Source organism: Artemia sp. Qi Xiang Cuo, chromosome 6 (assembly GCF_049724085.1).
Source record: "Artemia sp. Qi Xiang Cuo chromosome 6, ASM4972408v1, whole genome shotgun sequence".
NCBI lineage: Eukaryota > Metazoa > Arthropoda > Branchiopoda > Anostraca > Artemiidae > Artemia > Artemia sp. Qi Xiang Cuo.
Window position 1 is genome coordinate 17229899 of NC_142799.1, and position 27349 is coordinate 17257247.

General features: G+C 36.4%; 1 protein-coding gene across 2 annotated transcripts in view; it reads right to left on the reverse strand.

The window, feature by feature from the left end:
- LOC148950926 (calcium release-activated calcium channel protein 1-like) overlaps nucleotides 1–23587 on the reverse strand; it is a 154610-nt gene extending 131023 nt beyond the window's left edge. Inside the window, exons 1-2 of one of the 2 annotated variants that reach the window (XM_089090070.1) lie at nucleotides 23506–23587; nucleotides 6610–6787 (exon numbers count right to left, since the gene is read on the reverse strand). In XM_089090070.1, coding sequence (XP_088946196.1) covers nucleotides 6610–6787; nucleotides 23506–23549 — 222 coding nt within the window. In that variant the 5' untranslated portion in view covers nucleotides 23550–23587. Of the gene's footprint in view, nucleotides 1–6609; nucleotides 6788–14768; nucleotides 14900–23505 lie in introns of those variants that run through there. The other variant, XM_089090069.1, reaches the window with a different exon arrangement.
- Nucleotides 23588–27349: the final 3762 nt, after the last annotated feature.

A 27349-nucleotide genomic window follows, 5' to 3' on the forward strand; every position in this document is an offset into this window, starting at 1 on the left:
TTCTATCTGGAAATCAACTACGCTGAACAAAATGGCTATCTCAAAATTTTGATTGGAGGTGTTTTGGGGAATGACTGGCGTGGAGGGGGAGGGCTAGTTGCCCTCCAATCAGTTTCTACTATTAAAAAGGGCACTAGCCATCCCAATGTCCAATCGAATGAGCCCTTTTCGAAGTTTCTACGACAACTTCAATACCAAGTGCCTGTCGAAGAATGAAAAAAAACACATTGTGGCCACATCGTTCTTTACTTAGGCAGCGCTAGCGCACTGCCTATGATTTTGGAAATAATAATTTGCTCTTAGGAGAACTATAGTGGAAGTCTAATGGCCACCACTTACTCAATATACGGGAATATTGGTAGGTAATGTATCCATACAATTTCAGAATGTTTACGGTTTCCTTAGAAAGCTAATGAGACCAGAATTCAGGCCTTAATTGGTCAGGACCAATTTTCAACCGATTCTAAGACGTAGTCACAAGATACACATCGCTTTTTATTTTGAGTAATATTTTTACGTTAAGCATCAAAAGCCTACCCAGTTTATAATACGTTTTTAAATATGTCTATGAGATGGGCAAGAAGTATGACCGTCTAGGATTGTTAATAGCCAATCAAGAGTTCCCATGCAGCTCATCACTTGTTTAGCTGAGGCCCATTCAACCCAAACATCGTTCGGCTCACCCCTATTTAAATCAAACCCCATTTAACTCGAACCCCTATGCATCTCAGTCCCCATTTAACTCAGCCTAAATTCAAGTCAACCCCTAAAACAAATTAGGTTAGGTTTAATTCGGGATGGGTAAATTTGACGTGGTTGACCCCAACCTAAGAAAACATGTCTGAAAAGTAAAAATGATACGATTTTACTCCTAATTTTTGGTTCTTTGCAAATATCACAGTTGTTTTTCAGACAATGTGCCCCCCTCCCCCTCTTGTGGTCCCATATATAAAACTAGGATATATATTAAAAAAAGATAAAAAAAAAAAAAGTGTTCTTACTTTATAGCTTATTTACTTGTAATATTCTTACTGTATGATTGCGGCATGTTTCTATTAATCAGATTATCATTTTCCTTCCATTGTTATAGCCATTTTTATATTATTTCAAATAGCATTCCTATCCAAATTTGTATCGAAATATCTTGGTGGAAAGTTTTCACAGGGTCAAGAATGCGACCACATTTTCAACAGGGTCAAGAAAACTGCTTAACAAAGGAGACTTGAGGTATTATGAGATAGAAAACAGCAGACAAGTATATTATTAGGACTATATCTGGGACCATCAAGGAAGGGGGGGGGGGGGTTTCATTTTCAGAAAAGCGAACAAGTTATTTGGAAAGAGCACAAAACTATGAATCTCGAGTTGCATGGGGATTGAGTTGAACGGGGGTGAAGTCACATGGGGTCGAATTTGATAGGAGTTTAGTTGGATAGGGCTGAATTAAACGGTGACTTACTTGACTTAAGGCTCCTGCCGCGTTAGGGGCGGCTTAGAGAGCGTCGCAACTCTGCTCCTCCAGGCTGACCGGTATTCTGATACTAGTGGGGCCTCGTCGATAGCAATGCTAGCTATCTCAAGGAATTTGTTGAGGCTATCCTTCCACCTTGTCTGAGGTCTGCACCTCGGGCGAGACCAGCCATGAGATTTAGCGTAAAAATCGAAGACTATTCGGGCTGGGGTTGTCGTCGGCATACGCAGGAGGTGTCCAAACCATCTGAGAGTGCGGTGCGCTATTTGGACGGAGAATGGCACTTGGAAGGTGAGTGAGAGCAACCTTGTGTTGCTTATAAATTTGTACTACCGGAGTCCCTTAATCTGGCGGAGCTGTTTCGTCTTGCCGACGTCGATCGTGCCGAGGATTGTTGATTTGAGAGGTCAGGTTTCCGCTGCATAGAGGACTAAACTTACGAATGCATTATAAATACCTTCGTATGCCTAGATATATGCGGCATTCTCCAGAGATTGTTGAGCCTTCCGACGATAGACGAGGCTTTTGAAACTCGGCTGCACACCTCTTTCTCTATAGAACCGTCATTAGACAGCACGGAGCCAAGATAAGTGAAGTTCTTTACAACTTCAACAGGAGCTCTGCAAACAGTTATGTTCTCAGGGGGCGAGACTGGGCTCCGGGGGTCAATTGCCATTATCTTCGTCTTAAGCCAGTTTATTTTCAGCCCTACTTTTGCTGCCATTTCCTGCAGGACTTCCAGAGCGTCAGTCAACTGGTCGATCGAGTCAGCAACGACACCAAGATCATCTGCGAAGTCAGCGTCCGTCAGAACGCGATCTCTAAACTGCAGACCAAAGAGCAGGCGATTTGTTGTTCGTGTCATGACATGGTCTATCACGCAATTGAACAGTTCCGGGGCAGTTGCACACCCTTGTCGTACACCGGTTTTGATGCCGAATGTCGTGCTCCGTTTGCCGTTGAGTTGGACGCAACGCACGGTCTCTTCGTAAATTTTTTCAAACAACTTGCAGTATTTGTCGGGTAGACCAGTTGATCGAAGCATCAGCCAGAGTGAGTTGCGATCCACCGAGTCAAACGCAGCCTTGACGTCCACAAAGGCTAGATATGTTTTTCTCCTGAATTCCTTCGTCTTCTCAATTAACTGGCGCATGGTAAAAATTTGTTCGACAGTGGATCTCCTGGGCATAAGCCCTGCCTGCTGGACTCTCCTCTTTCTTCTGAGGATACTCATGCATCTATCCAGCAGGGTCATAGCAAAAAGCTTTCCGGGCACTGAAAGTAGCGTTATGCCTCTGTAGTTTGAACAGACGCTCTTGCTTCCCTTTCTCTTCCATAAGGGCAGGATTATACCAGCTCGCCTGTCCTTCGGGATCCATTCTGTGCGCCAAACCACAGAAAACAGCATATGGAGCCATTGTAGCATCGCCGGTCCGGCATACTTCAGGAGCTCAGCAGATATTCCACATACGCCTGCCGCTTTGTTGTTCTTCAAACGTTTTACTGCTGTGTAGATTTCTGATGACAAGAAAGGAGTTTCTGTGTCACTTGTTAGCAGTTCCTGAGTGTTGGCGGCTAGGCTGATGAGTTCCTGGTCAGTCTGCGCTACGGCTTCGGCGTTGAGGAGGCCCGAGAAGTGGTCTTTCCATCGACTGACCTGGGCAGCTTCGTCATCGAGCGGCTGGCCATCTGCAGAGACAACAGATGCAACCGAGGGGGCTACGTCGCCTGTTAGATCACGGAGATGCTTATAGAGACTGCCAGCGTCACCTTTCTTGGCAGCATCCTCTAGCCCATGTGCCTTCCTTTCCTCAAACAGCTTCTTGTCTCGCTGTATCAGTTTGTCGCGGACACCATTAAGGCTTCTATAAGTTGGCGTGTCACCGAGTAACCTCGCCTTGCGTCTCTGCTCTATGACGTCAAGCGTATCCGACTGAATCCACGCTTTATAAGCACCCTTTTTCCGTCCAACGTTTGCTGTCACTGATTCCAGGACATTCTTTTTTAACGAGAGCCATGCATTTTCACAACTTTCAAATAGCAGGAGTGCGTCGAAGCGGTTCGAGACATCAATGGCATATTTCGACCGTATCTTCTGATCGCAGAGGCGAGATACATCGATCTTGACTGGTCTTGGTTCTGAGCGCTGGGCTTTGAGCCTTAGTCGCATGTTAGCAACGACGAGGCGATGGTCAGTGTTGCCAATCTCAGCTGCCCTATACATCCTGCAGTTACTGATCGAAGACCTCCATCTCTGTGACATGATGATGTAGTCGATCATTTTTTTGGTGTGGCCGTCGTTGCTGTACCATGTATATTTGTGAATGTCCTTCCTTGCAAACTTGGTATTCGTAATCACAAGGTTGTGCATGCTGCAGAGTTGTAGGAGCCTTAGACCATTGTCATTTAGGGGATCCAGGATTAACTGGTCCAATGACTTGTCACCATAAGTTGTGGTTGTCGCTCACAGTTGCATTAAGGTCATTCAGGAGAATGACAATATCGTGCGGGGATATCTTAGACGATTCATTCGTTAAGGCAGAGTAGAAAGTTTCCTTTATTTCGGTGTCAGCTTCGTTTTTCGGGGCATAACAAACAAGGACCGTCATTTTTCCTTGCTTGTGATTGAGTCGAGCATTAGCGATTCTATCCGAGACGGGAGTGAATGACAGTAGACACTTCTTGGATTTGTTAATAACTAGTCCGACTCCATTTCTTCTGGTGGTTGTCTGCCAGACCAGAGAAGGTGGTATCCCTCACCTATGGGATCATTTCCATTCCCGACTAGGTGGGTTTCTGTTATTCTAGCAATAGAGATGTTGAATCACTTCGGTTCCGTCGCCAGAAGCGTATTAGCTCCGGGAAAATTTAATGTCAATACATTCCAGGTGGCAATTCGGAGGCCACCTTGGTCAAGAATATTCAAACGCTGGTCATTTCTCAGTCCAGGGGCAAGCAAGGGTCGTGATGGGAGAAAAGAAGGTTGGTCATCCGAGGCAGTTGCTAAGCTGTTCGTTGCAATGGGTCTCGGGTAGAGGGTTGCAAGCCCAACCAACCCTAGGCCTGGATTCTGATTAAAGCCAGGATTTACCTGGATACTGAGAATCCTGCGGTGGGCTCCACCCACCTCACGAGGTTGAGGCCACCCTGATCGGAATGTTTAGTTAGGTGAAACCCTGTATCCAGAGGTACGTGGTTAGCAGACATGGTCTGCATCATTCCGGACGAGCTCCATTCGGTGGTTGAGTTAAACCTAGGCTGAATAAAGTGGGGGCTGAGTCGAAACGGTGTTGATATAAACGAGGCTTGAGTTAAATGGGCTGAGTTGAACGGGGTTGAGTTAAAGAAGAGTCGCGTTACACGCACACCCCAATCAAGCTCTATGACAGGATTGGTGGGTATGGTCCTTTTCCCTTATTTAAGTAAAAATACGATGTAAGCGTCCCTTCTATGGTTAGGATCAAATTTTTGACAGAGCTAGCAAACAGTGCCCCTCAAACAAAGTGTCACATTTTGGTAAAGGGTTACTACAAGAAAAAAGGTAAAATGAGCCATGAAAATGCACCGGAAATGGTGAATTAGCACCACAAATGGCATTGATGTAAATATGTCTTGTAAGAAAGGTATTTTCCATAGAAGCAGAGGCATCTTACACTGCTATATGGATTGTAATACCATAGGATGGTTTACAAAAGACCAAGCTATTTTGGTTTTGCTAATAGATTTTTTAAGAAAGAAATAGTTCGGAAAAAATTGCCAAGAATTTCAGATTTGATTGTGAAGATGTTCCTAGAGCGAGTGACCAAAAGAGATTCACAAAAAATAAATTTGGGCAAAGCTGAAACTCACCAAATCCTTCGAGTAAAACTGTTTATTGAACGTAAATCTTGAATTCTAGTTCCGTGCGACCACGACAGTTACTGTCTATTCCTTCATGAGTGCCAAACTAGAAATCACATTTTTAATTAATTTTTTTTTTTTTTTTTTTATTTTTTTTTTTTTATTAAAAAGCTTTTCAGAATGTCCTGAGGACATCATATCTCCCAATGATTCGATTATATTTCCATTATAATACTATGCAAAGGAATTTGTTACGATTCACACTGATTGAAGATTCACGGTCAAAACACGGAATTACTTATCGAAGGATTTGTTGAGTGCCAGCTTTATGATACACTCAGATATAGTTTCTAGTCCTGACTACAACATTCGAGCTCCCTAGTTCAACTTTCTAATTGAAATTACCAGTGATCTTCAGGAAGTAGTAAAAATGGTGGAAAGAAGTTTAAAAATAAAAATTAAATCAAAGAAATTCATCTTACGAAAAACGTATCTCCCTTTTAGCGTTAAGGTTTAAGGGAATATTTGATTTTGCTTTTTAATGTCATTGCTATTCCAAAACGCTAGTCGAGACGAGAATTTGTGAAGTCGGTCTTTTCTTATCCATATCCAAGAAGATTTTTATTTTACTGAAAACCTGCCTTCAGCAGAAAACTCTCCCTTTTCCGAAAAAATTCCCTTAATAAATAAAGTAAATATTATTTATAAATAAAACTGGTAGCCTAAATCGTTATCAAAATTGTCTCTATTTTCAATGAGCCCTTCATTTTTGACAATTAACGCATATTTTCTTAGGCAGCTAATTTTTAACTGGTAACTTCAGTAACAATAAGAGTCAAATACTTATTCGCTTAAAAATAAAACTATTATCTTTAAAATTTATTCCAAACAATTGAATTATTTACTCTTTTCTAATTGTTCACTAACACAAGCGTCCAACTTAAAACTAAAATAAGTACCACAAATAAAAGTAGGGCTACTGACAATTTTAAGAACTTTCGTTATAATAAGGTTACTGCCTTCTCTTTTTTCCTTCCTTTTTTTCATTTATATTGTTTTATATTTTATATTTTTTAATTTATGTTTTTATATTTGTTTGAGCAATAAAGACCATTTGGCGGAAGTCCTTGCCCAAGCATCTGCTTTGTTTCGAGACTCATTGGCTAAAAATTGTCCTCGTTGTTAGTTTTATCGTTTTTCTTTCCTCTTGTTTTATTCTTCGTTTTTCCTACTTTGCATTTTCTATTCTCTTCTAGTAGCCATACACTAATAATAAAAATAAAACTAGACAAAAATACCTTAATTTGTTCAAGAGGTTTGTTTGGTACGTAGCTGTTGATGTGGTTTATGAATTCAGTTGAAGCGTTCGAATATATATCTTGGTTTAAAACTGTCTTGCTTTGACTTTTTAATCCGTTCCCAATGAAGTCTGTTGAGTTTGATCTTAGGCGAGGTGGAGGGGCTTCCTGATCATAGCTAAGAAAGGGAAAAACAAACGTGTAAACAAAAAATACGATGAATGTCTACATAAATATGACCAAAACCAAATTGACATAACTAAATATCATTACTTATAACATAAATTTCATTATTAATTCGTATGATTGGAGATAAATTTTAAGCATACCATTTTCAAAAGTAGTCTTTCTTCAACGAAATATCCGCTTTCTTGCTATTGTCAAACAGTTCATGGTAACGAACTGTAAATAAGGATTGATGCGGCTAAATAGCAACCGAAACTCTAAAAAACAGATAACATCAAAACGGAGCAACATCAAAACTTAAACAAACAGAAAGTATTAGTTGTATGTTGGGATTGCTCCCTCCTCAATACCCCGCTTTTTACGCTAAAGTTTGAATTTTCGTCCCAATTCCTTAAGAACGACTTTTGAAACACAAGGGCGGTTTAATTAGAATAACAAGTTTCTTTTAAAGTTCTAAAACAGCTTTAACATAAAGAGTGAGTTATTGAGGAGGGGGCAACTCCCTCGTATACGTAATAATTTCTGTTCATTTTAAGTTTTGATGTTGCTTACTTTCACTTGAAAACAGTAGCGTAATTTTGTCAGAATCCTGGGAGAGGGGGGGGGGCAAAGTTGGAGCCAATTTTCCGAAAATAAGAGAAAATGACAGTGAAAAATGAAAAATAAGCAATACAGTACCATAATGGCAAATATATACTAAAGAAAAAGGTACTTATGTGTTATATAATACACACTCGAGAACTTTTATTGTGAACACGAGACAATACCCGGTTTTCACGGTGTTTATACCAGACAATTAGCTTCGGCTCGGAGGGTAACTACATTATAGCTATATTTTAATTAAATATTTAGTTGATATTTTGGTTAGGTTAGTTTAATTTAGGTTAAGTATTTAATATAATGCGCTCTTGGCGGCCCCCATTCCATAATTCTTTGTTATAGTTTTCATAGTTTTCTTACAAAAGTACTGTATTTTATCATATTTGGTTTTATTTCATTAGCATTCACCAAACTTCACTTCTCGAGTGTGTATTATAACACATAAGTACCAAGAAAACTGATCCGTTTCTCTGGATGCTTGGATTATGCAGGATTATCTTACTATTGACAAGATTTTTTGCAGAAACTAAATTTCAGCTGGGGGACAAACCAAAGTCAAGGGGGCAAACTAAGGTCTGGAGGGGGCAGTTACCCCCCTACCCCATAGCAAATCACGCCCCTGGTTGAAAACTTGTTTTTTATTTAACTGTTCAACGTTCAGAGACAAATCTTCTTTCATTTAATTTTACTTATTGATGATGGTTAGGAAATTGGGACCTATCGAAACTAATCCATTGTTGTCATCACTCTATTTGCGCTCAATTCGGCAAATAGAGCTAAGCAAAGAAGCAGAACATAGAAAAATGAGATTCAAGTCAAGAATCTTCTATGGCATATTTAAAGAGTAATTTAAAGAGTAATGCAGACATATCATCTTACGAGTAAAAACATAAAACCCAAAGAAAGGAGCGTTTATGATGCGATATGATACGATACACAGACGAGCCAGAATTATATGAATTGCGGAACATGTTTGACCGCTCTTTTTTCCAATAGTTCGTCTCACTTTTCGGGCTAAATTTGGCCTAATAAAAACTAGATCTCAACCACTGCATATAAATTATATATAAAATTATAAATTATACATCTAAATGTATATACAGTGATCTCAACAAAGAAGCAGAACAAAGGAACTAAAGGAACATGAGATTCAAGTCAAGAATCTTTTGTGGCATATTGAGCTAAAGGTATGTGTGCATATTAAAATAAAGATATATACGCTCATATCGATTTTTGACTCTGAGCTTAAAACCAAAAGACAGGAGTATGTATAATACGATCATAGGATACGCATAGAGCCAAAAGTATATGAATCACGGAACATACTGCTCTTCTTTCCAATAGTCCGTCCCATATGTGCCAATTTGACGTAAAACGAGTTAAATTTAACTCTGCATTTGCAAACCCAAACAACGATACAAATCTTCAAATACACACTTCATATCAGACACTTTTAATACACCTTCGAGTTTGGAATGGAATATAATTTTTTTTTCGGAAATGAAATTTAAAAAAGCAAAAACTCGAAAAAACCTTGACGGCATCTGATTTTGTTCCCATTCGTGATACCTGACCTTACTCAGAGGCAACGCTATAGCGTTGCCTATAGTAAAAGCCATACGGCTCCAATGTTGAATTATTTATTATTATTGTTTTTCCCAGAAGCACTTCATATAGAAGGGGTTGTCGTTATAAACTTCAAAGGGGGCTAATTCGATTGGAAATCGAGAGTTCTAGAGCCCTATTTTAAGAGTAAAAAGTGATCGGAGGGCAACTAGCCCCCTCCCCACGCCCTTTTTCCCCACATACATCCGATAAAAATTTTGAGGTAGCCATTCAGTTAAAAAGAGTTCAAAGATCATATAACAAAGACTCCGGGGTCGACACAAGCCCCCATGGTCTGGGGGCAGACGTTGTAAGTATTGCCATGTGGGCAAATATGGTTCTTATAGAAGGGATGCTCTTCAGAACTTCAGAGAGAGCTCATTTGATGGAAATTACAAGTTATAGTTCACTTTTTATAGTCAAAAGATATTAGAGGGCAACTAGCCCCCCCCCCACATGCCCTTTTTTCCCAATTGCATCAGATAAAAATTTTGAGTTTGTCAGTTAGTAAAAAATAGTTCAAAGGTCAAATAACAAAACTCTGGTGTCGAGACAAGCCCCCCGGGCCCGGGGTACAGGTGTTGTAAGTTATGCCCTGGGGGAATATATGGTTATTATGGAAGGGATGCTCGTATAAACTTCAAAGAGGGCTCATTTGATTGGAAATTGAAAGTTCTAGTTTAATTTTTAAAAATAAAAAGAGATCTGAGGGCAGCTAGACCCCGCTCCTCGCTCCCTTTTTCCCCAGACCCAACCAATAAAAATTTTGAGATAGCCGTTTTTTTTTCAAATAGCTCAAACATCAGATAACAAAAACTCCAGTTTCGACACAAATCCCCAGGGCCCGGGGGCAGACGTTGTAATTTATATCCTGGGAGTATATATGGCTCTTATGGAAGGAATGCTCGTATAAACTTCAAAGAGGGCTCATTTGATTGGAAATTGAAAGTTCTATTTCAATGTTTAAGCGTCAAAAGCGATCGTAGGGTTATTGGAGGAGTCAACTATTTTGTTCAAAATCGTCCAAATGTCAAACAGCTACGGTTTCGGGTTTGAATCCCCCCCAGCCCTGGGGGAAAGGGTTGTAAGTTATACTAGCAGCTTATCGTTAGCATATAAGGCTTCTATTATAGTATATAAAATTATTTTGAAAGGAGTGGTCGTATTAACTTTGAAGGGGGCTCATTTGATCGGAAATTGAAATTTCTAGTTCTTTTTAAGAGTTAAGAGTCATCAATGGGCAACTAGCCCACGCCCCACTTTTTCAAAGGATATCCGGTCAAAATTTTGAAATTGCCATTTTGTTCAAAAAGTTCAAATGCCAAATAATTATGCTTCCGGGGTTACACTCCCCACCTTCGACCCCTTGAGAAATGGCTCTGAGTTACGGAGCTTGTTTATTGTTGCTTTGATACATTGTTTACTTCAATACTTGGATTTATTGATTTACGTGGCAACTCTGATTTACGGTGCAAATACTGTAATTTATGCAAGTTGCTTATTGCTACTTTGATACCTTCTTTACTTTGATGCTTTCTTTACTTTGTTATTTTTTTGTACTTTGACATTGTTACTCTGATACTGGTTTGATACTTTGATGAACATTTGATGTTTAGAAATAAGGTTACTTTTGTTTCTTTGAAATAAGGAATTTTTAAAAACTTGAAACTTTTTGCAATCAAAAACGAACAAAAATTTATAAAAAAAAAACTTTCTGAAAAAGAAGTTTTTCAAAGAAAAGTACAGGCCATTTCATACTTAGGATCAGCAGATACAAATGCCTGTTAAAATTCAGACTCAAAACGACCAGAAATTACTATTAAAGAATAAATGAAACCCAAAACGAACAGAAATCAACTAAAAAATCACAGAAAAAAACAGGCAACAAGTAATAATATAAGTGAACAAATAAATCTTAAAGCGAGTAATGCTTAAATTGAATATGCAAATCAAGCATAAAACGGAAAAATTATGTTGCTATTGTAGTATAAATTAAACCCAAAATGAACAGAAGTTAAATAAACAATTAATGTAAACAAACATACAATAGATACTAATATAAATAAATAAATAAATCTTAAAACGAGTGAAACTTAAATTGAATATGAAAATCGAGCTCAAAACGAACAAAAATCACTGCATACATGAGTTCGAGTACTGCGTCCTTCTCTCATTGCAGAAGTCTAAAACCTACTGCATCACTTGCACTGTACTGGAAATGGATTATATTACAAGTATTTTCTTTTGTACTTCATATTGAAAATAAACATTAAAATTACAGTAAAAGTTTGAACTGATGAGCTTTCCGCAATTAATATTAGTATACATCAAATATTGACTTTAATTTATTAGTTATTTCTAAGAGTGTTAAAGACGAAAATAGTTTCACTACAAAAAATAGTTTGGATACTGCCCCCTTCCTTAATTGTAAAAACCTAAGGCCTACTGGGTTATTGGCACTTCACTGAAAAGGAATTATGATACAAATATTTTCTTTTCTAGCTCTTAAATCACTAAACATTGAGATGGAATTACCGCGAAATAAAATCATGAACTGATGGATCTTTCAACAATTAACATCATTATATGTCAAATATTCAATTTGATTCTGTTTATACTTTCCAAGACTGTTCAAGACAAATATAGTTTTCAGCAAAGCGCCAATGACGCAGTTGGTTTTAGACTTTTACGGTTAGAGAAGGAGGTGATACCCAAACTCTTGCTTGTAGTAATTTTTGTTCGTCTCAAGCTTAATTTGCATATTCAATCTAAGTTTCAGTCGTTTTAAGATTTATGTATTCATGTATATTAGTATCTATTGTATGTTTGTTTATGTTGATTGTTGATTTAATTTTTGTTTGTTTTGGGTTTCATGAATAATTCAATAGCAAAACATTTCTTTTCTGTTTTAAGCTTGATCTGCATATTCAATTTAAACATTACTCGCTTTAAGATTTATTTATTCATTTATATTATTACTTTTTGTATGTTTTTTACTATGATTGTTCATTTAATTTCTGTTCGTTTTGGGTTTCGTTTATTCTTTAATAGTAATTTCTGGTCGTTTTGAGTTTGAATTTTAACAGGAATTCGTATCTGCTGGTCTTAAATTTAAAATGTCATTTATTTTTCTTTGAAAAACTTCTTTTTCAGAAAGTTTTTAAAAATTAATTATAGTAAAAGAAAAATAATACTTAGCAGAAAAAATACTTGTGCTATACTCGTATTTAGAGAGAAATGTTAATTAATTTAAAGAATAGAATAGTTTGTTTGTGACATTCTGGCCATGGTCAATGTTCTTGAGAAGAAGAACAACACTGCAGTAATAAAATTATATAATACAAGCGGAATACCCAAAACTTTATAAACAATCAAAGAGACCGTTTAGCACAATTTTCTTTGTTTTTCAATTAAACTCTTAAATGGTTTTTTACTTTCTGGTTTTTTTTTTGGCGGTTACCATTAATTTTAAACACAAACTGGCATTCATGAAAGGTTTAATAGCCCTAGAGGTGAGCTTACCCAATAGCAGAAAACTTTGAACAGGTCCTTATTTCCCCATGAGTTCCCACTTAACGGTAAATAACGGTAAGAAAACCACTTGGAGGGTGTTGTGTCCATGCAACACCGCAAATTTCAAAATTCAAAGTTCCGTTTTGAATTTTGAAAAAAAAATGTATAAATCTGCTTCATTTTCAATGAAATTCCAATGATAGGAAAATTAATAAGGGTTGCGATTTTTCTGGAATGCGAAAAGTAAATCTTCCGGTTATAATTTGAAAATTTTCATTGGGAGAGGGGGGAATTTTTTTATGGTGTCCTTTCAATCCTTTTCCCGAAAGGGTTTGAATTTAATCTTTCATTTCACACTGAAACATTTCTGCAATAAGAAGGGAGCTGTTTCTCCCCCCCCCCTTCCTCCTATGAATCGTAATGCACACTATAAAAATGAAAAAATTTTGCAGGAAAATGAGCGGTTATCACTGAAGCTTGTTTTCTCGTTTGTCTGACTGGCAATGCTGACAGTAGATTAGGTCAATTGTTGGATGTAAAAGTTATCAAATGCTGCCAGGATGCTAGTGTGATAAAACCAAATAAAGGGGGTACCCTACACGGTAAATAGGGGATGAAATGATTTAACTAGTAAAACTCTAATGTGGCAGTTTCGGCTGGGCAGGTCCATGAAAAATTTTGACAGGTAAATATAATCAAAGAAATGGATATAACCAATCAAATTTTTGGATTCTAAGAACTTTGGTCTGCCACAGCAAGATTACTGAAAATGAAAGAAACAAAACAAAATCGCTAATTACAGTAACTATGGAGCTTAGGAAGTCTATAGTTGAATATTATAGTTACAAATAAATCTAATAAGTATAAATAAATAAATATTATAAAATAAATATATAAAAACTAAAAGACAGAAACAAAACATTAACGGGGGAAGGTATTACTAAAATATTGATATTATAATCGATATCTTGGAAGTTTTTTCCAAGATTCCCAAAAGAGCTAGGGAATTGCCAATTGCAAACAAAGAAATTCTCCCCTGAAATTACTTAGCAGCAGCAAAAAAATGTAAAAAATATAAACACTTTAAAGAATGTTCCGAAAAGACGTTAAATAATTATTAGTCATAATATATTTTCTTTTCTTATGAGTAGTGTAGATATTAAGGGAATTCTAATTTCTTCCGAACACTAATTCAAAATCAAATATTTATTTATATTTCTGAAGCTACACGTTTTATTAAAAAAAAATTACACTTTAAAGCTAAAGTAAGTTCATTATCTGGGTAGTGTGACTTGGATGAGACCCAAAATAGAACTTAGCTCCTTCACCTTAAAATTCACTAAGAATTTAAGTGGAGAAATTAATGAAATTACTAATAATCACTTTGGAAATGATAATTGTGTTGTTGTTTCTTAAAGTAGAACTAAGGTTGACTTTGGAAAACAAAAGCTTAGCTTGTTTTTCCTTTAAGTCGCACTGCTAAGTATTGTATAACGCTATTGAATATTTTAATATGTTTGAATATTGAATATTTAATGTTGAATATTTAAATTAATAATGAATATTTAATTAAAATGAATATTTGTAGGGATTTTAGGAATTTTTGTAGGAATTTTAGGAAATACTTGTTGGAATTTTACTTAAGGTGTGCCCAATGTTGAAAAGGGGGCAACTTAAAAAAACGCAAAAAGCCAGGAGTTTGTATGGAAAATATACGAAATAATAGTAAAACTTTTGAGGCATCAAAGTGGAAGGGCCAAAACAAGGTTACAGCAGTGTTTTTTCCCTCAACGACAGAAGAAAGTTGAAAGGAATTACAGAGAAATTTGGAATCGATTTTTGGAGACCAGGAGGGCGCAAACTTCAAACACAATTAATTATATTATGTAGATTTACACCCTACTTTAAGGTTGCTTCCCTAAACATATTTGATATGCAATTTTCTTCCTAAATGACCTTCAATTTGATTAATAAATATGTAAACAATGAAGCCTGGAAATAATTCAGCAATTAATAGGATTTAAAATTACTAAAAGGAACAACGATTCTAAATAGAAAACTCGAGACTCTGGAAATAAATATACTACAGACGAAAATGTGTGCGTAGGTCTATGTATTGAATCAACTTTAAGGTTACAAAGGTGTTTTTTTCCTCAAGGACAGAAGAAAGTTGAAGGGAATTCCAGAGAAATTTGGATTCGTTAGGAATTCAAAATTTCAGAAAAAGTTGGCGAGGAAACAATCAACACAATTACCTTGTTAGAGCTTGAGAGCTAGTATTTAAATCATTTCGAATGCCAGCCGTAGCCGAAACAATTGAAAACATACTAGGCACATTTTCGTACGCATTTTTGAAAGACTTCTTACTTCTCAACCTATCGTACATCCTTATACTAGAAGCTATGTATAGAAATGTTATCTTATGATTTTATTCTATTGTGGTCTCAAAATTGCCTAATTTTGTCAGATTTGCGGCTTCGCTTACTGAATATATAATTGAGTTGATATGTGTTTTTCTAACTAATAGATTTTTAGAAACTTCTAAATTAAGGTCTTTTAATTTGTTAGCATATAATAATAGCCAAATAATAGCCAAATTGAGTTCAACGAAATAAGATTGTCAGTTTTCTTGGACTATTCTAGCTCAAACGATAAAAATAATTAGCCCAATTAAGATAATGAGCGGTGACACAACAATATTTTTTATTCAGCAAATTTTGCCTAATTTTTTAACCAATTTGTTGTTTGTTTTTTTATTTGTTTTTAACTGATCATATACAATTTAAATAACACATTCATTGACAACATATTATCTGGGATCAGTATGGGGAAAATGACCTCCCCAATTAATTTTGGGACGAAGTTTGCAAAAATAAAATTTCGACTAAAACATTTGGAAAATCACTTGCATTAATAACGTACAGTACAGGATCAATAGAGAAGGTTTAACCTTTCTGGATAAATAAATAATCCTTATTTTCTTGCTCTATTCGGCTCCCAGACCAGAATTCGGAGGTTTAATTTTCCCTATCGGTCCTAGCAAGTATATTATCAATGTATGTAATTTTTCGAAATTTCGAGTCAAGAGACCATTTCCCTACATTAACTGCAAGCGCAGTCTTAGCCTACACCAATAGGCATAACCAGGGAAAGACCAGGGGATCTATGGCCCCTTGGAGTGAGGGAAGCAATAAAAAAAATTCAATGTTGATACTTGGGGTTCTGTGTGCATCCCTTTGCCCTCGGACTACCTCAAAACTAAGTATTCTTCATTTTAACGTAGATTTTACTACGAATTTAAGTCTTGGAACGGTTTTCGTTTCTTAATATATCACCTATTAATTGAAATTTTACTCTCTCCCAAGAAATTTACTCTAAAGCAAAATTTTCTAGGGGGCATCCTAGTATACACCTCCTCACCTTCCCACATGGCAAGTTGTGGGTGTAGGCCTACGACGAATCCGTTTGAAGGGGCAAGGGCGTAGCTGCGGCGGGTGCCGTGGCTAGTGGGCACCGCAGCTTGGCGGAGATTGTCCACTTCGATCAAATTTTTTATTCGGCTTTTTTGCTTATAGGCTATTTGAGTTGGGAGAGAGGAGGGGGTCCATAATTAATTTTTCCCCGGGCCCCACCAACCCTAGGAATGGATCTGGCCTACGATAAAAAAAAATTATATCTAAAAAAATTTGCCTGGTCAAGAACATCTATACGTCCAACTTATATGCCTTTTAATTTTTGTAGGGAAAACCGAAGCCGTTCTGTATGAAGTAGTATTGACAATGGATTGTAAAAGTCGCGTATCTGTCTTTTTTAATGAATTTGGAAGTAACTGCCTTCAAGGCATGTGTAGGTGTTTCTCAATTACTAAGATGGGCACAGTGGTACAGAGATATTGGTCACAGGAAAAAATTTAGACTCGTCTTAGTTTACTGGAGTTTTTCGATGCTCTTGAACAATTTTCAAAAATGTGAAGATATGATTTTTGCTATTCAATAATAAAATGTTATTGCGTGCTCTGGTATCTGCTTTAATGTTAAATACAGTAAAAACAAACAGTATGTGGGCTATAACGATAAATGCAAAGCCATTAGCAATATTTCGTACCGCTAGCAATGATTTCATGAACAATTGATGGAAAATTGTGAATGGTTAGCGAAAGATATTATGGCTCGAAAACGATTTAACGATTAAACGACTTTTCAGTCTGTGAAAAAAGGTAGTGGAAAAACGAAAAAACTGTTTGCACTGAAATTATGAAAGAATTGAAACAGAATCGCATCCATAATATAATGTCAGAATTTTGACTGACAAGAAATGTACAGGACAGAAAAGCAGTCAGTTGGACTTCATTTTTCTTTTTGCTTGAGAAAACTGTCAACGGCAACTTTTTTTCAGGCCAAGCAACCGTTCTTGCAATCTGGGGAAGTCTTTTCTTAGTGTGTCTTAACTACAGATCCTGAGATATCATAGGCATCAAATTCCGCTATAATAAACGGCCCCCCTCAAGTCGTCTTTTCTTTGTGGGAAGAATACATCTTATGCGTGACACTAGTCCTCAACAAAAGTTTGAACACAAGCTTTTGACTAGTAAGTATTAAGGATTAAAAAAAAAAGTATTTTATTTTGTTTAGACCAGGGCACTTCGTATCAAAGGAGTTGTCGTAGAAACTTTTAAAAGGGCTCATTCAATTGGAAATTGAAAGGGCTAGTGCCCTTTTTAACAGTTGAAAGTGATTGGAGGGCAACTAACCCCCCTTCCACGCCCATCACTTCCCTAAACACATTCAATCAAAACTTTGAGATAGCCATTTTGTTCAACGTCGTTGAAAAATCCAGAAATTATGTTTTTAAGGATAACAACCCCCCACAGCCCTCAGGGCAAGGGTTGTAAGTTATGCCCTGGGGGTATTTAAGGTATATATAGTTAGGGTGATCGTATAAACTTCGGAGGTGGCTCATCGGATTGTTAATCATAAGTTTTATTGCCCATTTTGAGATTCAGAGCGATTAGAGGGTGGACCCCCCCCCCCCCGACACCTCGTATTTTCCCGAAATGCATCTGATATAAATTTTGAGATGGCCATTTGCTCTTGTAGAAACTTCGAAAAGAGCTCATTCGATTGAAAATTGAAAGGGCAGGTGCCCTTTTAAATAGTCAGAAGTGATTGGAGTGCAACTAACCCCCTCCCATGCCCACCATTTTATCAAACACATCCAATCAAAATGTTAAGAGAGCCATTTTTCAACGTATTTGAAAGGCACAGAAATTATGTCTTTGAGGATGACATCCCCCCAGAGCCCTCAGGAAAAGGGTTATAAGTTATGCCCTGGGGGCATATGAGGTACATATAGAAAATTTAATCGTAAGAGTTCCGGAATGGGTTCATTTGATTGGAAATAAAATGTTCTGGTGCCCTTTTTACCTCGCATTTTATCGAAATGCATCTGATTGAAATTTTGAGATGGCCATTTGTTGTCGTAAAAACTTTGAAAATAGCCAACTCGATTGGAAATTGAAAGGGCTAGTGCTCTTTTAAATAGTCAAAAGTGCTTGGAAGGCAACTAACCCCTCTCCCACGCCCACCATTTCCTCAAAGACATCCAATCAAGATTTTGAGGTAACCATTTTTTTTTCAACGTTGTTAAAAGGCCCGGAAATTATATCTTTGAGGATGATAGCCCCCCTTCAGCCGTCAGTGCAAGGTTAGTAAGTTATGCCCTGGGGGCATAAAAAGTATAGATAAAAAGTCAAATATTAAAAAAAAAATATTATTAATAAAATCACATGTATTTTAAACGGTGATGTTCGTATTTCTGAACATTAATACCCAACTTTATTTTAACAAAAATCAAATATTATTAATAAAATCAGATGTATTTTAAACGGGGATGTTTGTAGTTTTGAAATTTGAAGCCCAGCTTTATTAAAAAAAATCAAATACTGCAAATAAAATTAGATTCGTTTTAAACATGGTTGTTATTATTTATGAAAACTAAAACCCAGGTTTATTAGAAAATTAAACATTATTAATAAAACCATATGTATTTCAGACGTGGACGTTCTTATTTCTGAAAACTAAAACCCAGCTTTATTAGAAAATCAAATATCATTAATAAAACCAGATGTATTTTAAACATGGACATTCATATTTCTGAAAACTAAAACCCAACTTTATTTAAAAAATATTCAAAAATTTACCAAATGAGGCCTTGGATCACCCCCCCCCCCCAAAAAAAAAAAAAGTTAATCAATGAGTTTCATACTACATACACCTATGAATGGCTATGAAACCTAGCTCAGAAAAGTGCAAAATAGTAAACCAAGTATCCCAAATCATAGGGTTCAGACAACATACACCTACGAAAGGCAAGGAAATATAGCTCAAAAAGGTCTAAAATAGCAAACTAGACATCCCAAATCATAAGCTTAATGCAACACACACCTATGAAAGGTTTAGAAACCTAGCTAAAAAAAAGTCTAAAATAGTAAACCAAACAACCCAAATCATATATTTCAAACAACAATAACCTATAAAAGGCTAAGAAACATATGTAACAAGTGGCTAAAATAGAGAACCCAGCATTCTAAGTAAACCGTAGGTTTCAGAAAAACAAACATCTAAATACGTTATGAAATCTAGCTTAAATATGAATTTTTTACGCTTTAAATGTATTTTGTTTTATTCTAAGACATATAGAAAAAGTTAAAATAAAATTATCATGTTAAAAAAATAAACTTCAAAAAGTATAAAAAAAATGGGGGAATGGGCCCAAAACGTTGGAGGGAGGGGGCCCCTTGGAGGCTGGGGAGATAGGCCTTGGAGGTTGAGGTCCTTGGTGGCTAGGGTCATTGGTGGTTGTGGTTCTTGATGATTCAAATCCATAGCGATTTCATTGATCCCACATTGTGTACTTGTCTATTAAAGTAACCACAGCTGAGAAGTACAGCTATGCCAAGTCACATGTCTAAATCTGTTTCACCCCAAATATTCCTCTAAATTATAAATTTTTTATGCTTTAAGTATGTTTTATGTCATTCTAAGACATGTAAAAAAAAGTTGAAATAAAATGAATAAGTTAAAAAAATTAACTTCAAAAAAGTATTATAATAAATGGTGGGGATGGGCCCGAACCTTTGGAGTGAGGGGGCTTCTGGGCGGTGGAGGAGCAGGGGCCTTGACAGTTAAAGTCCTTGGTGGCCGGGGGCATTAGTGCTTGCAGTCTTTGATTACTCAAGTCAAAAACCGATTCATTAATCTTATATTGTGTACTTGTTTATTCTAAGACATGTGAAAAAAGTTGAAATAAAATTATAATTTTAAAAAAATTAGCTTCAAAAAGTATACAAAAAATGGGAGGAAGGGCTCAAAAATTTGTAGGGAGGGGGCCCCTTGGAGGTTGCGGTCCTTGATGGTTCAAATCCATAACCATCTCACTAATCCCATATTGTGCACTTGTTTATTATAGCGACCACAGCCGAGAAGTAAAGCTATGTCAAGTCATATGTTTCAATCTGTTTCACCCCAACTAATTCACTTAAAATGTTAATTAACCTCTGACCTTTCCATGTTTCTGACAACTTTGCAAAGATGAATTCCAAATTCCAATGAAATCTTTTGATTCTTCTCTCCTCAATTCTTACACAATCGAAATATACTATAAGTTAAAGGTAATTAGTGTCTGTATTAATTACACATCATTCTGTCTGGTAATTAATTATAATAAGTTATCAAGGAATGTTCACGAGGTGAAATTGTGTCTTCCTTATATTAGTTGCGTCGATTGCTAATACCTCTTGGAGCTATGGCGCAAATGCAATGCTGAAATGCTGAAAGAGCAGATGCTCAAATGCTCAATGCTCAAATGCAATGCTGAAACAGCAGAAATCTGCTCTGAAGTCACTTAGCCCAGTATTCTAGCTATGTGAATGGTTTAGAAAGAGGATGTGGTCATGTACCGGTCGGATTCAAAGGGTTTTTGGTTGTGATGTCACTCCCGGTCGTGTAGCAATGCCTTCTTCTACTTTATTATACGTTTTCTTTATTTTAAACTAGCCTCTTGTTAGCTTTTCAAACTTTTGACACATTAAGGATCCTGGATCAGTTTTTACCAAGATTGCTTTGGGAACTCTCTGTGATGCTGGGAGAAAATTGCTAATGAGCACTTTTTCTTTGAAACGGTCAGCTGATGCTGAGACTCTTAAAAATCCTATACCTCTGAGGACAAAGCTCAACAATTCTTCCCACGGAAATTCTGAATCCTCGCGGGTCTTTTAATGTATTTTCAGGTCTCGGGTCTTTCATATTAATGGATTATAGTAACATAAAATCTTTCGTCTGGGCTTACGATAATAACTATAAAAAAAAAAAAAAAAAAAAAAAAAAAAAAAAAAATACACCGCAACTATGTTGCATGAACATTAGATATGGCTTGAAAACAACTACAAGATACACAATACAGTTGATAAAGACCTAGTTTTTATCCATTGAATTCAACACCGTATTACCTTTTTCCGATATGGGGATATATTAGTAAAAGAATAATTGTTGTACTGATTTTTCTGTCGTATACAGAAAAAGGGGGTGTTGATTGACATTTTGAATGAAAGCAACCCACAATTGAAATGACTGTTTGTCCAATTTGTTGGTCAAATGTAAGCAGGAAATTTAAGGACGAATATCATGGGGGGAAATTGTTTTTGTTCTTTCAATTTTAGAAGAGAAAAATAGTTACTTTGCCATAAAGGTTGTTAGATTTATTTCGTTTTTGCTTAATCACTTACCTAAAATAAAACATCAGATTGTACTTTCTTTTCAATTATTCACCCCTTTCAGTAAAAAAAAGTATAAACAGAGGAAACTAAAGAATTATACATGAGTTTACTGAAAAGAACTTTCAACTGATTTTGTAACAATTCATTGAGCAGTTTATTTCGAACAATAATAAAGACTTGTGTTGGTTAACATTGTTTATCAACAATTTGTTCGCCAGAAAAGGCCTCTATTTTGGGTTTAGTTACATGCTGTAAAATCTACTAAGATGAACAAATCTTCATTTAATACAGACTACTACTAGTAACAACTGACTGCTGCAAGAAGCCACCTGACGCCGAAACAGGTACGCATGCTCTTCCTCAATCCCAATCCATTCAAATCTTCCCTCTATACACCAAGAAGTTACCATTTTCCCTGAATCTTTCTTTACGACATCCTCCCACCCCAGCCGGGGACAACTTGCTTTAATCCTAACCTTTAATTGAAGGAACAATTTCAGTTTTAAAGTTGGTATTGACACAGTAATTGTCCTACTTACACAGTCGTTTTGTTATGTGCATTAAATAAAAAAAAACAAGTTTTTTAAACTGAAAGTAAGGAGCAACATTAAAACTTAAAACAAACAGAAATTATTACGTATGTGAAGGGGGTTGCCTCCTCCTCGACATCTTTTGCTCGACTCTTTACGCTAACGTTTTTTAGTACTTTTGGGACAAAACTCAAACTTTAGCGCAAAGAGCCGTGTCGCTATCACCCCTTAGAGTCAAAAATCGTGATTATAATCACACCATCAGATTTAGCGTATCAGAGAACCCTACTGTAGATGTTCCAAGCTTTTATCTGCAAAAATATAGAACGTTTTGCCAGTCCTAGAATATCGCGAGATTGCTCATTCTAACGGAAATTACAAGTTCTAGTGTCATTTTTAAAGAACCAAAAATTGGAGGGAAACTAGCCCCCCCCTCTCATGCTCTTTTTTCCCCAAAAATCGTCTGATCAAAATTTTGTGAAAGCCATTTTTTTTTCAGTGCAGTTAAAAGGTACAATAACTATAACTTTGGAGATGCAATGACCCCCCAGAACAACCAGAGGAAGGACTGCAAGCCATGAAATTTGCCCATTGTTTACATATAGTATTTGTTATATGGAAGTATACCAAAATTTTTCGGGGGGGGGGGATATTTTCTGAGTATAGATTTTTTTAAGGGAGAATTTCCTACTGGGATGAAAGTTCCCGGGGGGTAAACTTTCCAAGGAAACTCTTACACGGAGTGAATACGCCAGAATTCGTATACAAAATTAGTTTTATATGTCTCCCCTTCTCGTTGGCGACCCCATTTTACATTTGGAGATACTTTGGGGAATTTGTCCGGGGGAAATTTTCTGCGGAATTGGAACTCTTTGGTGGATTTTTACGTGGCGGGTAGTATTTCCCACAGGAGCAAATCTTCTGCGCAAAAAACGTTCGATTTGGGGGGGGGGACTGCCAGAAAAAAATTCCCACGCCGTGGGGGAGGGGATTCCCCACAACCTCAAAAAGGATCAGAAATTAAGTAAAAACAAGTCTTTCTTCAAATGACAGTATGCTAAGAAGTATTTTTCATACGGAATCCTAAGCAAGAAATTTTCTGGGGGAATTCGAAGCAAGAATGGAATTGCCCGGGGGCAATTTCTCGGCGGAAAAATTTTACGTGGGAGGAACTTTCTATGGAGAAATTTTTCGTGGGGGTATTTTCAACGGCGGGGGGCGGATTTCTTGGGTTGATTTGAAAAACGATAAGAAATTAAATTAAAAAAAAAAATTTCTGCTGAAAGTAGGGAGCATTATCAAACTTTAAAACGAACAAAATTTATTCCATATATCAGGTGGACTACCCTCTCCTCAATTCTCAGCTCTTTACGCTAAAGTTCAACCTTTTGTCTCAATTCTTAAAGAACGATTCCTGAAACACAAGGGCCGTGTAATTAGAATCAACCTTTTACAAACGTTGTTGATAACTTTAGCGTGAAGAGAGGGGTATTGAGGAGGGAGCAGCTCACCTCATATACGGAACAATTTCTGTCTAAGTTTTAATGCTGCTCCCTACTTTCAGCAAAATTTTTTTAGTTTTTATTTAATTTTGATAAGAATTGACGAGTACAAGTCAGCGCTTCTTTTTTCTTTGATTATGGCTGTGTTGACATCTCAGTATTTAAGAACGGAAGCTAAAAATCTTACTTTATTTTCCTGAAGAATTCTGTAAACACAAATTCGAAGACCATTCTTGAATATGTACTGAGACAAACAAATGTCCAGCTATTAATTAAACAAAGATATTGACCTCACACAAAAAAAAAAATTAATGGTTCTATTCACTTTTCCTTTTTTGCTTCTGTTAATATTTACGAGTCAAGTGATTTAATTTGACATTATGCACGCTGCCAAGACAAAAGTGAAGAGTTTTAGCATTCTTCATAGGCGTACTTGGGAGTTAACAATAGCAGGGGCGAATCTCCAGCATTTTATTTCGGGGGGGGGGGGGGCAAGAGGGTTCCATATCGGGATAGTCAAGGGGCATGGGGTATATAATAGTTTTTTCTCCGCATTATTAGGGGGGTGCAACTGCCCCCTTGCCCCCCCCCAAACAACGTCCGTGAACAATAGGGATGGGGAGAATAAATGTTAGGTTTTCGGAACAAAAAATTTCATTTTTGGGGCCAACAGAAGGGCTACCAAAACTCCCTTGTTGCGCATACAGTAATTTCTTTAAATATCATTAATTCGAGGTATTTACAGGGGAACTAAAAGGTCACTTTTTAAGGATTCCGCCCCCATCCCCTAAAGAGGAGGGCTGAGAGGTGGATCTTCTAGACTTTTAAGTTTAGTATTTACATATAATTTTTATCAAGGAGTGGCATAGTAAATTAATTAGTTAGTTAGACCCTCCCCCCCCCAAAAAAAAAAACATGCTGGCAACATTCCAACAAATAATCCTTACAACTGCCACAGCCCCTGCTTAACATTCAGAATTTCTATTAAAATATCGTGTTTCTTTAAACAAAACCGTAGAGATGGGCCGAAAAAGCCGAAAGCAAACAAAAGTTTTAAACATAACTGCTAAAATCGTAGGAAGTATTTAAATATTGAACAAAAACGAAATCGATAGCCCAGCTTGTTTACAGTGCGGCATTAAATGATTTTTTTTAATTAATCAGAGCAAAAAATGACGTTAGCAGCAAGTTCGTGCTAACTAATTATAACTAACAGTAACAAAACTTTAAAATATATAATTTTGACAACAGTTTAGACATCAACAGAATTGGTTTTTATGGTGATTTGAAAATTTTAAAGTCTACTGAACTGAGTTATTCATCAAATATTATGAGCCTGAGCCAATTCAGAAGGAGATTGACCTCCACAAAAATTACATTATGTAATTCAGCAAGTCAAAGAACCCTATTACAGACTTCAAAAAGTAAATTATTATACCAATTCTACATACAGTGTAATATTTTTTCTATGGATGCTCCTTGAAGACTCTGACAAAGAAGACCCTAAATTTCTTTTTGGATGCTTTTGACCCCTTCCCGCTCGACAAAACATGTTAAGGGGTGAATTCTTTCAGTCAGGATTGAAGCACTGTTATCCGAACATCGACCTTGAATTATGGTAAAGCTTTCTAATTTAGTTAATTATTAATTTAGTAAAAATATATAAGGCGCAAATATGAAGTTTTGAAATACAACTTTTTATTAAGATAAGGAACATATCCTGCTAAGTTCTGTTTAACGGGAAATTGAGAAATTACCACTTCCTAGCGATTACGTGGGAAGGTGTGGTTGATAAAAATGTATAAAAGATACATTTTATCGGAAGAGAAAATCTTATACTAACTTTATGCCGGACTGACCTCTGGTCCGTTGTTTTAGAAATACTTTGGAACTTTGTCTTATCATTGTAAGTGTCTAAGTATCTATTTATATATTATTGTTGTTTTTTTTAGACTTGTGGTCTACTTGGGACAGCCAGTCCCAGTAGACAGAATATATCCGATTATATTATATGTTAAATGAATAAAAGTACTGTATTTTAGACAACCTCTCTACGATCTATTTTTAGCCTCTCGAATAGACCCAGTAGGTACGCTTCATTAGTTTGGTCATAGCTTAAGGTACGCTACCGAAGTTAAATTACCTTAGGCCCAGAGTTTATCTCCCCTATAAAGGGAGAATAAAGGCATCTACGATTACACCCCCCAAATACCATAGAATAACACTTCACAACAGAATTTTAGAAATAAGTGTTTAAAGAGGGGAAGGATGGTAGCCTACTTTACGTTAGAAAGAGCCTTGAATTAAAAAGTTATAGCGGTTGTAGTCTAGTAACAAACTGTAAATAAAGAGCGACCCTTGTCAATAAAAACAAAACTCTAAAAAAAAATATATATATATATATAGACTATAATATACGCATCCAAAAAATGTACTATTTATATGCTAATCTTAAAAATGTAAAATTCATTACCTTTGAGTATACTTATTGAAAACTATTAACTTTTTAACGACTTCAGAAAAAAAGGTTTAAACTCCAAAAAAAAAGCGATCTCGATGAAAACTATACAATGAAATTAAAGATGTGTTAGAAGGCTAGAGCTACTTTCGACAAATATAAGAAATGTTTTCTTTTCAAAGAAGGATGGCCGAGCATGAGTTTCGCTTTTCTTCCCAGGGGTAATTTGTAGTAAGCCGGTGCTCGCCGATTATCTAAAGAGGGCTCATTCGAACGAAAATTTAATATATAGTGTCCTTTTGAAGTAACAAAACAGGTAATGCTAGAGTAAAGTTCCATTTTATACCTTTTTCTCTACAAATAGCAATGCCAAAACAGGATTGAACTATTATCGAGCGTAAAATCTGGGAAGTATTGAATGGGTAATTATGGTCTCCCAGTCTCGGAGGCCATACTTGAGCGCGATATAACATACAGTTTATATTGTTACAACAGACAGTTTATCCAACTAACCGTTAGAATATCGCATATTCTTACACCAGCTATTAAGTTGGAAATCAGCAGATTCTTCCATGAGAAGGTGGAGGGCACGTAAAGTCTTAAAATCCTTTAAAAATACTTCTCAGTCAAATGCAACGCCCCTTGAGTTTCAGGAGTTGTTCTTAAAGAATTGGGACAAAAAAACAAACTTTAACGAAAAGATCAAGATGTGAGGAAGGGACGACCAACTTCACGTACGTAGTTTTCTGTTCTTTTTAAGTTTGAATGTTGATACCTACTTTCAGTTGAACAAACTTGTTTCGTTTTTGTATTGCATTTCTGACCGTTTTTTAAACCCAGCCAGGAAATCTCCCTTCCACCCCCATGTAAAATTTCCCCTGGATGAATATTCTCGCCAGAAAATTTCTTCCTCTTGGGAAATTCTTCCCGTGGAAAATCCCCCCATCCCCTATATAATTCCCACCAAAAATTTTCAGTATATTACCAGTAGTATCTCTCGTCTGGATTCTGGGACTTTATGTTCCTTCCGGTTTTTCTGGTAGTCCTATTCTACAGGGGCATTACACCCTTTCAAAGAGAGTGAGTATCCTCTCACATAGCCTTATACTTCTACAACGCCCCCGTACCAAACAGGTTTTTCTGGTAGAACCTTATACTCTGCGTACGCCCCCGTACCAAACAGGTTGTGCCAAGAGATTTACGCAATTTAAGGACAAGTTTTTCTGACGTAGATTTCTAGTTCCTGATATACAAGTTTTTTTTTAGGTTAAATCCGTTGTCATTCATCTGTAATTTGATTAGTAGTTTTTTTTTTTTTAACTTGTCTAATGGGTTTTTAAACCTATTGCTACGAACGCTAAATTCATTCCATTTTTGCAATTAGGAGTGACATTTTGTGATGATATATGACTGATTTCGTTTAATGGGTTAATTAATAGAAGGACTAATGTTTTTGAAAAGAGTAATTACTTCTTTAGTTTACGAGATTTGCGAATTTTTTGCGAAAAGGTATTTACGTAAAGGTATTGCGATGGTTAAGAATGCCTCACGGGTAATTAAAGAATGGGATGCT